We start from the raw sequence: 12,888 nt of genomic DNA, 5'->3' as shown, positions 1-12,888 counted from the left end.
TCCACTCTAGTAGGCATCTTGCATTCATGGGGGAAGCAATTAAAGGATAAAATTTTTAGTGAGTACAGCTTGGTGATAACACAGACAGATGAGGATCCTTGGTGACCAGCTCACTTTCTAGTTATGAAAGAATGTATTTCCTTGCTATTTAAACCACCTTAAGGGGAGTTCTCTGTCATATGCAGACTAAAGACATATGCACTTTATGTGCAATACCCTATTTAATGTTCTTTACAGCAGTCAGCAATATAAGAAACCTTGTTTCCTCTCTGTCTAACCTTTCTTCCTTTCTGAAAGACTAGGATAACACCCAGCACACAGAAGGTGCTCAATGAGTACTCCTTGATGAAGGAAAGCACAAATCTTAAGACAAATATAACATGCTTGCAACTTTTAAAAAAACTCACATCTTACACAAATGATAATCTCTCTTCCTATTCTAATTTACCTTACTAAATGATGTTCAATGTGACAAAAGAAAATGATCAAAAAGCACTCCCCAAAAAGAATGAAAATAATTTCCTATTTCCCACTAGATTTCAGATATTTTAGCCTGTGGCACAAAAGAAGCCTCAAATATATGTGTTAAGGAAAAGGGCATTCTAAATGTCACATCTGTACACAAGCAAGTAATTTTAAAACACAAAAACCCAGGATTTCCCTGGTGGTCTAGCGGTTAGGACTTCACACTTTCACTACAGTGGGCATGGGTTTGATCCCTGGTCATGGAACAAAGATCCCACATGCCACCATCAACCAAAACAAAACAAGCAAAAAAAGATAGATAAATGAATAAAAACACAAGAAATCAATTTGATATATTCTTTTTCAAGTAACAGTTAAACAACCTGGCCTTAATCTAAACTTCACAAAAGAAAAACCGGTGATACATCACAAAATTACTTTTCACTTCCCTTCTTCTACCAGAAAACTTGGAACTAAGAAGAGTAATAGAATTCTTTTTTAGGTGATATAATTTGAATGAAAATTTTTCTGAGTTTAAGGGAGATGAAAAACAAGGGCCAAAAAGAGTATCTGCAGAGTCCCCATTTCTAAATAGGCAAATCACAAGGAACAAGAGGAGTACAAGGTAGCCCTGTGCCACTGCAGACACGTTTGTGTATAGCTGATCACTGAGCCAGAGGACTCAAACATCACAGCACGTAATAGCATGGAAGCACGCCAAGGTCTACTTGTGGGCCTCCTCATATTTTTTATGAAAGATAATATAAATACAGTAGGACTTCAGACAGGAAAACAGACAAACAATGGGTTCATAGTCTAGCAAATCTTAAATACATGTACACTAAACCCCCCAGACCAAATCTCCATGTCTTATTTTACCTAATCTTTGCCAAACTGCTATTTAGTGGATTCAAAAGAAGAAAATAAACAAAGATTGCCAGAAAGGTAAATAATATCTACTACCAAAGAACCATAAAATTCTAGCCTACCAAGTACATGAAAAGATGCTCAACATCATTAGTCATCAGGGAAGTGCAAATGAAACTATAAGAGATGCCACTTCACATCCATTAGAATGACCACAACTGGAAAAAAAAAAAAAAGTAACAAATGTTGGTAAGGAAGTGGAAAAATGGAAACACTTATACATAATGTAGGAATATAAAATGATGCAGTCACTTGGGGAAATAATATAGCAATTTTTAAGAAGTTAAATATAAATTTACCACATAACCAGACATTCCACACATATGTATCTATCACCATGAGAAATAAAAATTTGTGTCCACACAAAGAACTACATGTGAATGTTCATAGAAGCATTAGCCATAATTGCTAGAAACTGGAAACAATCTAAATGTCCATCAGCTGGTAAATATATAGTCAAAATTTGCTGTTTTCATACAATGGAATCTACTTAGCAATAAAGAGGAACAATCTGATGATATATACTACAATATGGATGAGTCTCAAAAATAAAACATAGGGACTAAAATGCTATAAAGTTGATTTATGGTGATGGCAGTACTACTGAGTAAATTTATTAAAAATCACTGAAAATTACAATGTAAAATATGCCTCAATAAAATTGTAAAAGTCACAATCAAGGTACTCAATTCATATTTTATATGTGCCAGAAATTAACATAATATTCCCATTTTGCACCGTGGCATAGCAATCTAAGATTTGACCAAGTATTCTCAGGCAGAAACAGGCTGAACTGCAAGAAGTACCCAGCTACCAGTTAACTGAGACATTAGGAATACTTATAGAATCAAAACATCTTCAGGGTCCCATCCCCATCGTTACGCATAATTCAAAAATTGCATGTCAACTAAAATATGAAGAGGTGAGAATCATTAGGTTAAAAAAAAAAAAAAGGAAGGATGAAAGAAAGAAAGAAATGAGGGAAGCTGAAATGTAGTTTAGATTAAAAAGTAAAGAGGGAAGAAAAACAGAGACATAATGAGATCTCCTATCACCAACATCCATGTCTCTGGATGTCAAAGGCTCAGGGAGTTTCGAGACTCTTAAGTGTTATCTTTTGAAGGGAAAGGAAACCAACTCTGATCTTGTAATTTTAAATTAATCATTACATTTTGTAACTGGAAAATAAAATCTTTATCAAAAGAAGTCTACTTTAAGACATTTTCAATCTTTTACCCTTACAACAACCTTTAGGAATTGAGGGTAAAAAATAATAATGATAACCACGAAAATGCCAATATTAATTGAACATTTTCTATGTGTCAAATAAAGGACAAACATACATGATCTCATATAATCTTTATAAGAATCCTAGGAAGTAACATTATTATGCTCATTTTCCAAAAGGGAAAACTGAGGCCAAAACTGAAGAAGAGACTAATGATCCCAGATTCAGTAATTCTAACAAAGACTTGAAAGAAGGCACTTTACTAGGGAACTCCTAAATTAGGCCAACACAAAGCAGATCAAATACTGCTTTTACAAACCTAGAAATTCTGTTTGGAAAAAGTCTCCAGGAGTAATAAATAAGACAGTCATTGAAGTGAAATTAGGACATAAAAATGTGACTAGTCCCTCTATAACTTTTCTAATCAGCCTCAGTTAAAGGCACCATCCCCAAATCACTTGCCCAATATGGCTCACAACCCCTCTACTGTTTTTCCTACATTTGTCTTTTTTATAATTAATTAATTTTATTTATTTATTTATTTATTTATTTTGTCTGAGCTGGGTCTTTGTTGCAATGGGCTTCTTGTTGTCCTGGCTCCTCTTGTTGCAGAGCACAGGCTCTAGGTGTGTGGGCTTCAGTAGTTACAATGCACGGGCTCAGCAGTTGCAACACACGAGCCCTGGAGTGTGGGCTCCGGAGCTGTGGTGCTGAGACGTCACTGCAGCATATAGAATCTTTCCAGACCAGGGATCAAATCCATGTTCCCTGAACTGGCAGGCAGATCTTAACCACTGGGCCACCAGGGAAGTCCCCTTTCTTACATTCTTGATTATTTAACTCAGTTCAGGAACAACAAGAATGTAACAGGCTGAAAAGTGAGGTGGTCTCCAGAGTCCTCACTACTCTCAAAACACCAAGCCTATTCTCTCCACATTGCCTCTGCACTTTTTTTTATGTGTATAAACCCTTGGTACTCATTACATTTCAGGAAATGTCAGATCCCCATCTCTCAACACTGTCCATCATAGTCCTCACCATCTGTATTACTGCTCTGAACAGATCTTCCACAAACTATTATGTATTTAAAGGGTGCACATCTATTAATACATGCCATGCTGTTAGTCTGCTTGGATTGTTCAACACTTGCACCTTGACCACTCTAATAAACCATCCTTTAACAAAAAGCAAAAAAGCATAAAAATGAAGTGTGTACAACTCATTTCTCCAATGATATTAATAAATTACTGGTACAAAAAGTGTGCTAATTTTGTTTATTACCCCTTAAAGTATCTAGCAAAATGTTAGACATAGGAAATATTTAAGTTTCTAAAGTATGAATAGACTTAAATTTGGGCTTTCTTCTATAACTATGTATTTACAAGCATTTGTTTGTTCTATCAATAATCTAAGACTATAAGCTCATTGTTGGAAAAGATAATAACTTCATTTTCTTCAACAGTACTATACTGGATGTTTCGATTTTGTTTTCTTAAGAATGAAGTTAAGGGAGGATGTGGCCAGGTGGCAGAGTAGGAAGACCTGGAGCTCACCAGCTCCTACAGACACATCAAATTACAACTACTCACAGAGCAACTATAAATGAGAATGACCTGAAAACTAGCAGATATCTCCCACATAAAGACATAGAGTAGGAACCACAATGAGAAGGGTAGAAGGGACAATGACAAGACCTAGTCAAGATCTAACTCACCTGAATGAGCAACCCACAAACAAGAGTATAATCACAATTACAGAGGTTCTCCCCAAAGAGCAAGGGTTCCGAGCTGCACATCAGGGTCCCCAGCCCAGGAATCCTACATCAAGAAGACAAGCCACTACAACATCTGGTTTTGAAGGCCAGAAGGGCCTGCGTGCAGGACAGCAAGAGGGCTGTGGGAAAGACTCAGCTGTTTCAGGGATGTGCAGAATCTCATACACTCAGAGACCCAGGACAGAAGCAGCAGTTTGAAAGAAGCCTGGGCTAGACCTACATACTGATCTTAGGCTCCCAAGAGGCAAGAGATCACCCTGAGGGCACCAATGCTGGTGGCAACCATTCTGAGGATGTCATTCTACCACAAGGACACTGGTGCTGGCAATGCCATTTTGGGATCCACCCGATAGACTATTAGCTCCAGGGGCTTATCTGCACACCAGCAAGCTGGCAGCAGCCCTGTGCCCCAACCAGGGTCATGCAGACAGTCTCATGGGAAGCTGACCCCAACCTCCAGCCTGACTACAGCCACTATGCAGGGCACAGTCTTGCAGCCAACCGGGCCAGAAACCAGGAATCTGCCTACCAGACTGCCCATAGTACTCTTCCCACCACAACAGAAGGAGTTACACGGTCCTTATAGGGGGCACCCTAAGAACATATAGCTCTGAAATAGGAGGGGAGCAAGCTACTGGGCCCTACAGGACGTCAACCATATAAGGCCACTTCTCCAAGATCCAGAAATATAACCAATTTACCTGATAAATACAGAAAATTTGGCAAAATGAGGAGAGAGCAAAATATGCTCTACACAAAGGAATAAGACAAAGCTTCAGAAAAAGAACTAAAAGAAATGGAGGCAGGCAACTTACCTGATAAAGAGTTCTCATTAACGATCATTAAGATGCTCCATGAATGTGGGAGAAGAATTAGATGAACACAGTGAGAATTTTAGGAAAGTTAGAAAATATAAAAATAAACCGAACAGACATGAAGATAAAATACCCAGAAAAAAGAAACTGGAAGGAAAAGTATTTTAGATGATACAGAGAAGTATAATAGCAACATGGAAGACAGAGTAGTGGAAATCATTCAAGGTGAACAGGAAAAAAAAAGAATTTGAAAAAAATGAGAATATTTAAGAGACTTCTGGGACAACATCAAGCATACTAACATTCGTATTATAGGGGTACCGGAAAAAGACAGCAAAGGGCAGAGAAGTTACTTGAAGAAATAACAGGTGAAACTTCCTTAACCTAGGGAAAGAAAGAAACATTCAGTGAGAGGAAGCAAAGAATCGCAAACAAGAGGAACTTAAAGAGGTCCACACCACAACACGTTGTAATTAAAATGGCAAAAATTAAAGATAAAGAGAAAATCTTAAAAAGCAGCAAGAGAACACCCCAGACTGTCAGCTGACTCTTCAGCAGGAACTTTAGCAGGCCAGGAGGAGTGCCATGATATTCCAAGTGATGAAACAATAAAATCTACACCACAAATGTTCTACCTGCAAGGCTCTCACCCAGATTTGAAGGGGAAGAGGAAGAGTATTCCAAATGAGCAAAAGCTAAGAGAGTTCAGTACCACCAAACCAGCTTTGTAAGAAATGAATTCAAGGAATTTCTCTAAGTGGAAAAGACAGACTCCAAACAGAAACATGAAAATTCTTACATGTAAAGGCAAACAAATAGTAAAAGTAGTAGATAAACAACTTAAAAGCTAGAAGGAAGGTAAAAAGGCAAAAATAGTAAAATCATTTATAGCTACAACAAATAGTTAAGGGGTATACAAACAAAAAGATGTAAAATATGACAAAAAACATTAAATAAAGGGAGGTAGAAATAAAAATGCAGGGCTGTTACAATGCATTAGAACTGCAGAGATCTTCAATTTGAAATAATCACATATATACACGCACAGGTTGTTATATATGAACCTTATGGTAACAACAAAAGAGAATCACCAGGGATTCCCTGGTGGCTTAGTGGTAAAGAGCCTGCCTACCAATGAAGGAGACACGGGTTTGATCTCTCGGCCATGAAGAGACCTCAGATGCTGTAAAACCACCCCACATGAGCCACAACTGCTAAGCCCACTTGCCACAACACCTGAAGTCTGCATGACTTAAAGCCCGTGCCCTGCAACAAGAGAAACCACTGCAACGAGAAGACCTCTCACAAAAATTAAGAGCAGACCTCACTCACTGCAACGAGAGAAAAGTACACACAGCAGAAAAGACCAAACAGCCGAAACAAATAAATAAATCTTTTAAAATTAATTAAATTACATGATATTTTAATAGGAATATTAAAGAAAAAGGAACAAAAGAAAACCATAAAAATGACCAGAAAACAATTAACAAAATGGCAAGAACTACATATACATCAATAGTTAAAATGAAAATAAACAAACTGCTCCAATCAAAAGACAGAATGGTTGAATAGATTTAAAAAAATAAAACCTATCTGTATGTTTCCCAGGTGATGCTAGTGGTAAAGAACCTGCCTGCCAATGAAGGAGACATAAGAGACGTGGGTCCAATCCCTGGGTCAGGAAGATCCCCTGTGGGAGGACATGGTAACCTACTCCAGTATTCTGGCCTGGAGAATCCCCATGGACAGAGGAGCCAAGAAGTCTACAGTCCACAGGGTCATACAGAGTTAGACACAACTAAAGCAACTTACCACACATATATGCAACCTACAAGAGACTTACTTCAGATCTAAAGATACACCCAGACTAACAGTGAAGAGATGGAAAAAATATTCCACATAAATCCAAATGAAAAGAAAGCTGGGGTGGCAGATGTATATCAGACAGGACAGACTTTAAAACAAAGATGTTATCAAGAGACAAAGACAGGCATTACCTAACGATCAAGGGATCAATCCAAGAAGATATAACAACTGTAAATGTATACACACCCAACATGCATGCCTGCATGCTAACTCACTTCAGTCATGTTTGACTCAGTAGCCCACCAAGCTCCTTGCTTCATGGGATTCTCCAGGTAAGAATACTGGAATGGGTTGCCATGCCCTTCTCCAGGGGATCTTCCCAACCCAGGGATTGAATGTGCATCTCTAATGTCTCCTGCACTGGCTTCTTTACCACTAGTGCCACCTGGGAAACCCAACACAGGAGTACATAAATAAATTAAGCCAACAGGATTACAATAATAGTAGGGGACTTTTAACACCCCATTTATATCTGCAGACAGATCATCTGGAAAAAATATCAATAAGGAAACACTAGCCTTAAATAACACATTTAACTAGATAAATTTTCTATGTATATACAGAATACGGGCTTCCCTGGTAGCTCCGATGGTGAACACAAGAGACCTGGGTTCAATCAGAACATAAGCAAAAAGCAGCAGAATACACATTCAAGTGCACAAAGAACATTCTCCAGGATATGTTGCCACAAAACAAATCTGAATAAATTTGAGATGACAGAAATCATATCAGTAGTATGAGAAGAAAAATCAATAAGAAAAAAAATGAAAAAGCACAAACACATGCAGCCTAAACAATATGCCACTGAACAACCAACAGGACACTGAAGAAATCAAAAGGAAATAAAAATCTGGAGACAAATTAAAATGAAACACAATCCAAACATGATACAATAATCCAAAGTCTATGGAACACAGCAAAAGCAGTTCTAAGAGGAAAGTTTACAGTCATACAAGCCTACTTCATGAAATAAGAAAAATCTCAAAGCAATCTAACCTTATACCCAAAGGAACCGGAAAAATTAAAATAAACAAAACCTAAAGTTAGTAGAAGGAAAGAAATAATTAATATCAGAGCAAAAATAAATAAAGACTAAAAACCAGAAAGATCAATGAAAGAGCTAGTTCTTTGAAAAGATACACAAAATTAATAACTATTTAGCTAGACTCATAAAGACAGGGCCCAAATAAACAACTGAGAAATTACAGGTGAAACCACAAAAATACAAAAGATCCTTAGAGATTACTGTGAACAAGTATACATCAACAAAATGGGCAATTTAAAATAGATGTATTCCAAGCAATATACAATCTCCAAAGACAATCAGGAAGACACATAAAATATGAAGACTGGTTACCAGTAATGAAACTGAACCAATAATTGTGAAAATTACCAACAAAGAAAAATCCAACACCAATAGGTGATATTCTATCAAACATTTAAAGAGTTAATACCAACTCACGCTATGCCAAAAAACTGAAGACAAAGGAACACTTTGGAATGCATTCTGTAAGATCGGCATCACGCTACCAAAACAGGCAAAAACACCACCCCAAAAATAAAATTACAGGCCAGTACCATTGACGAACACAGGTGCAAAAACTCTCAAAATATTAGTAAACTGAAATCAACAATGCACCAAAAGAATCATATACCGTATCGAGTAGACTTTATCCTAGAGATATATGATTAAAGATGATTTAATACTCCACAAACCAATCAATGAGATATACCACTTTAACACACTGAAGAATAAAAATGATATGATCATATCAATAGATGCACAAAAAGCTATTCATAAAATTCAATATCCATTTATGATAAAAAAAAAACTCTCTAGAAAGTGAGCACAATATATATATTGTGAACCTACCTCAATATAATAAGGCCATATATGACAAGCCCACAGTTATCATACTCAATGGTGAAAAGCTGAGAGCATTTCTTCTAAAATCAGGAACAAGACAATGATGTCCACTCTTGCCACTTTTATCCAACATAGTTTTGGAAGTTCTACCCACAGCAAACAGAGAAGAAAAATAAATAAAAGGAATCTAAATTGGAAAAGAAGAAGTAAAACTGTCAATGTTTGCAGAGGACATGACCATATATAGAAAATCCTTATAATGCTACCCAAAACTATCAGAATTAATTTAATACATAAACTCAGTAAAGATCTAGAATAAAAACGTAATATTCAGAAACATGCTGTGTTTCTATACACTAATAACAAACCATCAGAAAGAGAAATTGATCACATTTACAATTTCATCCAAAAGAATAAAATACCTTGGAATAAATACAACCAAAGAGGCAAAAAAACTTGTACTTTGAAAGCTATAAGACATGGATGAAAGAAACTAAAGACAACAAAAGCAAATGGAAAGAATACTATGCTTATGGGTTGGAAGAATTAATACAGTTAAAATGATCATAAATCCTAAAGGTAATCTATAGATTCAATGCAATCCCTATCAAAATACCCATGATACTTTTCACAGAACTAGAACAAATAATTCTAAAATTTGTCTGAAAACATCCCAAACAGCCAAAACAATCTTAAGAAAGGAGAACAAAGAGGGAGGTATCATGTTCCGTGACTTTAATTTATATTACAAAGGTACAGTAATCAAAATAGTCTAGTATTAGTACAAAAAAGAAAAATACATGGGTCAATATAACTAAATAGAGAGTACAGAAATAAATCAAAACTTAAATGGTCAATTAATCTCCAACAAAAAAGGCAATGGGGAGTAGACAGTCTCTTCAATAAATGATGCTGGGAAAAGTGGACAGCTACATGCAAAAGAATCCAACTGGATTGCTTTCTAATATCATGCACAAAAATAAACTCAAAATGGATTAAAGACTTAATATAATACCTGAAACCATAAAATTCCTAGAAGAAAGCATAGACAGTACGATCAAAGCAATATTTATTGGATTTCTCTCTCAGGGAACGGCAACAAAAGCAAAAATTAACACATGGGACTACATGAAACTAAGAAGCTTTTGCACAGTGAAAACTATCAACAACTAGGAAGGCAGCCTAACAAGTGAAAGAAAGTATTTCCAAATGAACTATCCAATAAGGAGTTTCCATCCAAAATAAACAAAAAACTCATACAACTGAACATCAAAAATAAAAATGGCCAGAGTACTTGTATAGACATTGCTCCAAAGAAGACATACAGATGGCCAACAGGCATATGAAAAGGTAGTCAGCATCACTAATAACCAGGGAAACACAAATCAAAATCAGAATAAGATCTATATCATACCTGTCAGAATGGCTGTTTTCAAGAAGTTAACAAATAAGAAATATTGGTGAAGATGTAAAGAAAAACACTTGTGCACTGTTTGCAGGACTATAAACTAATACAACCACTATGGAAAACAGTATGCAGGTGCCTCAAAAAATTAAAAATACAACTACCATATGATTCACCAATTCAACTTTCTTCACACCTGAAGAAAACAAAAACAGTAACTGGAAAAATATGTGCACCTCTACATTTATTGCAGCATTGCAGCACTGCTTACAATAGCCAACATATAAAAGCAACCTGTGTCCATTGATAGATAAAAGGATAAAGAATATGTGGTATATATACAATGAAATATGAATAGGCATAAAAAAGAATGAAATCTTACCATTTTCAACAACACGGATATATCTAGAGGATATCATGCTAAGTGAAATAAGTCAAACAGAGACTACAAACATTACATGATTTCATATGTGAAATCAAAGGTAACAAAACAAACAAAATAAAGTGAAAACAGAATCAACAAACACAGAGAACAAACGGGCAATTGACACAGGTGAGCACGGTGGAAAGGGGGAGAATTAGGTGAATAGTTAAGTGATACAAACCTGTAATTATGAAAAGAATAAAGTCATGGGGATGTAATACACAACATAAAGACAGTGATACTATAGTGATTCTGTGTGGGGATACATGGCTAAAGGACTCATATAGTGATCATCTAACCATTTCATAAAGCATGCAAATGCCAAATCATTAAACAGTGCTCTTAAAACAAAATATTGTACATCAACTGTATTTTTTTAAAGAGTTTAAAGACAGAAAAATGAATTTAACGGCTTCAGTGTGGCATTAGTAAACTACTTTTTTTTGTCCAAAATACTAAAATTATTCTATGTATTTTTATAACTAAGTATCCACTCTATTTTCATATATTGCTGAATCAAAAGGCATTTACTAAACATTTATTTGTTCACTATAAACAGTGATGAGGCAAATGTGAAAATCCTTTGAAGAAATGCAGAACAGTAAAAGCAATTTACCTTCGTCAAAATAAGAAAATGCTAAAAGCTCTTATAAACTGCAGGGAGGCAAACTTAGCCCATATATGCAAATATAAATGCAAAAGGGGGAGGCTGAGCATAAAATTGTACTTGTATGTAATGTACACATGTATGTACACAACATGGTAACAATAATGAAAAACAAAGATGAAGAGTAATTTAAAACAAAACAATAGCATTTTCTTCTACTACAATGCTTAATTTCATAACAATAAAATGTTAATAAGAAAAGAAAATGTGGGACTTCCCTGGTGGCACAGTGGTAAGAATCTGCCTGTCAATGCAGAGGACAAGGGTTTGATCCCTGGTGCGGGATGATTCCACATGTTATGGACCAACTAAGCTCATGTGCCACAACTACTGAGCCTATGCTTTAAAGCCTGCGAGCTGCACCCACTGAGCCTGTGTGCCGCGACTACCGAAGCCTGCATACCTAGAGCCTGTGCTTTGCAACCAGAGAAGCCATCACAATGAGATGCCCGTCACTGCAATGAGAGCAGCCCCTTCTCACCACAACCAGAGAAAGCCCTCGTGAAGCAAGGAAGACTGAGTGCAGCCAAAAATAAGTAAATATAAAAAAAGAAAATGTGGAAAGAAAAGCCCAAATCTGTATACATTTTATAAACGTCCATAACCAAAACATTTCATACCTGTAAACATGGCGTGAAAGTAAGGACTACAGGCAGCCAGCACCACTCTATGAGCAGAAATTTCCATGTCTTCGGCCACAATCGTGACATCACACAGCAAATTCTGACTGTTTATGAGAGAGAGAAAAAATTTAAATGATAACAACAATAAATGTACTGAACATCCTATGCAAAACCTTTACAGTGAAGCCCCAATTTTCTGAAGACTTAACTAAAAACTGCCATCCTTAAAAATGAGTTCCCAAACATGAAGCACAAATAAAACAGCCATGACATAGGCCAACATGCCTTTGCCCTCACTCAGAATTTTGCTTGTGTTATCTCAACCTAATGAAAGTTACTGGCAGCAAATTATCAATGGAGTAGGAAGGGGAAGTTGTTTATATTAAGAACTGCATCAGCAGAAGTGGCAGATGGTGGTATGACACTAAGACAAGACAAAATAAAACACACATAGAAAACTAAATTGGGTCAAAGTACCAAAACTATACAGACACAGGAAATGTCCTGGGTCATGAAGCAAAGGTAGAGTTATATTCAACTACTTGCTACATGAAAGGCATTTGAGCATTTGAAGTTTAACTTAATCAGAACATTTTCCAGTGCAAAACATCTCATTCTTCAATGTCAGAAAATATTATCACACATAAAATTAAAAAGAATTTTGTTACCTTAAAAGTTATTCAGTACATATAATTACACTTCTAGTTCTAAAATATCCATTTTAATGGATATGCATTTTAATGCATTCAAAAACATGCAGTAAACACTTTTCACAAGCTATATAAGCTGCTAGATGAAACGCTCCAGCTAAATAAGAATGTCACTGA

General features: G+C 36.1%; 1 protein-coding gene across 7 annotated transcripts in view; it reads right to left on the bottom strand.

Moving 5' to 3' along the window:
* Positions 1-12,888, bottom strand: part of KLHL2 (kelch like family member 2) — a 173,592-nt gene that overhangs the window by 118,407 nt on the left and 42,297 nt on the right. For 6 of the 7 annotated variants that reach the window (XR_015144095.1, XM_086346171.1, XM_086346172.1 and 3 more), the window contains one exon: positions 12,059-12,165. Coding sequence is in view for 5 of the 7 variants with exons in the window: in XM_086346171.1 (XP_086202297.1) it covers positions 12,059-12,165 (107 nt within the window). In the remaining 2 variants the exon portion in view is untranslated. Of the gene's footprint in view, positions 1-8,948; positions 9,089-12,058; positions 12,166-12,888 lie in introns of those variants that run through there. The other variant, XM_086346174.1, reaches the window with a different exon arrangement.

This window comes from Bos grunniens, chromosome 17, assembly GCF_055505025.1.
Source record: "Bos grunniens cultivar Pamir isolate PY7600 chromosome 17, Bosgru_T2T1.0, whole genome shotgun sequence".
NCBI lineage: Eukaryota > Metazoa > Chordata > Mammalia > Artiodactyla > Bovidae > Bos > Bos grunniens.
The sequence above is the reverse complement of the archived record's forward strand: the minus strand, read 5'-3'. Positions and strand labels throughout refer to the sequence as shown.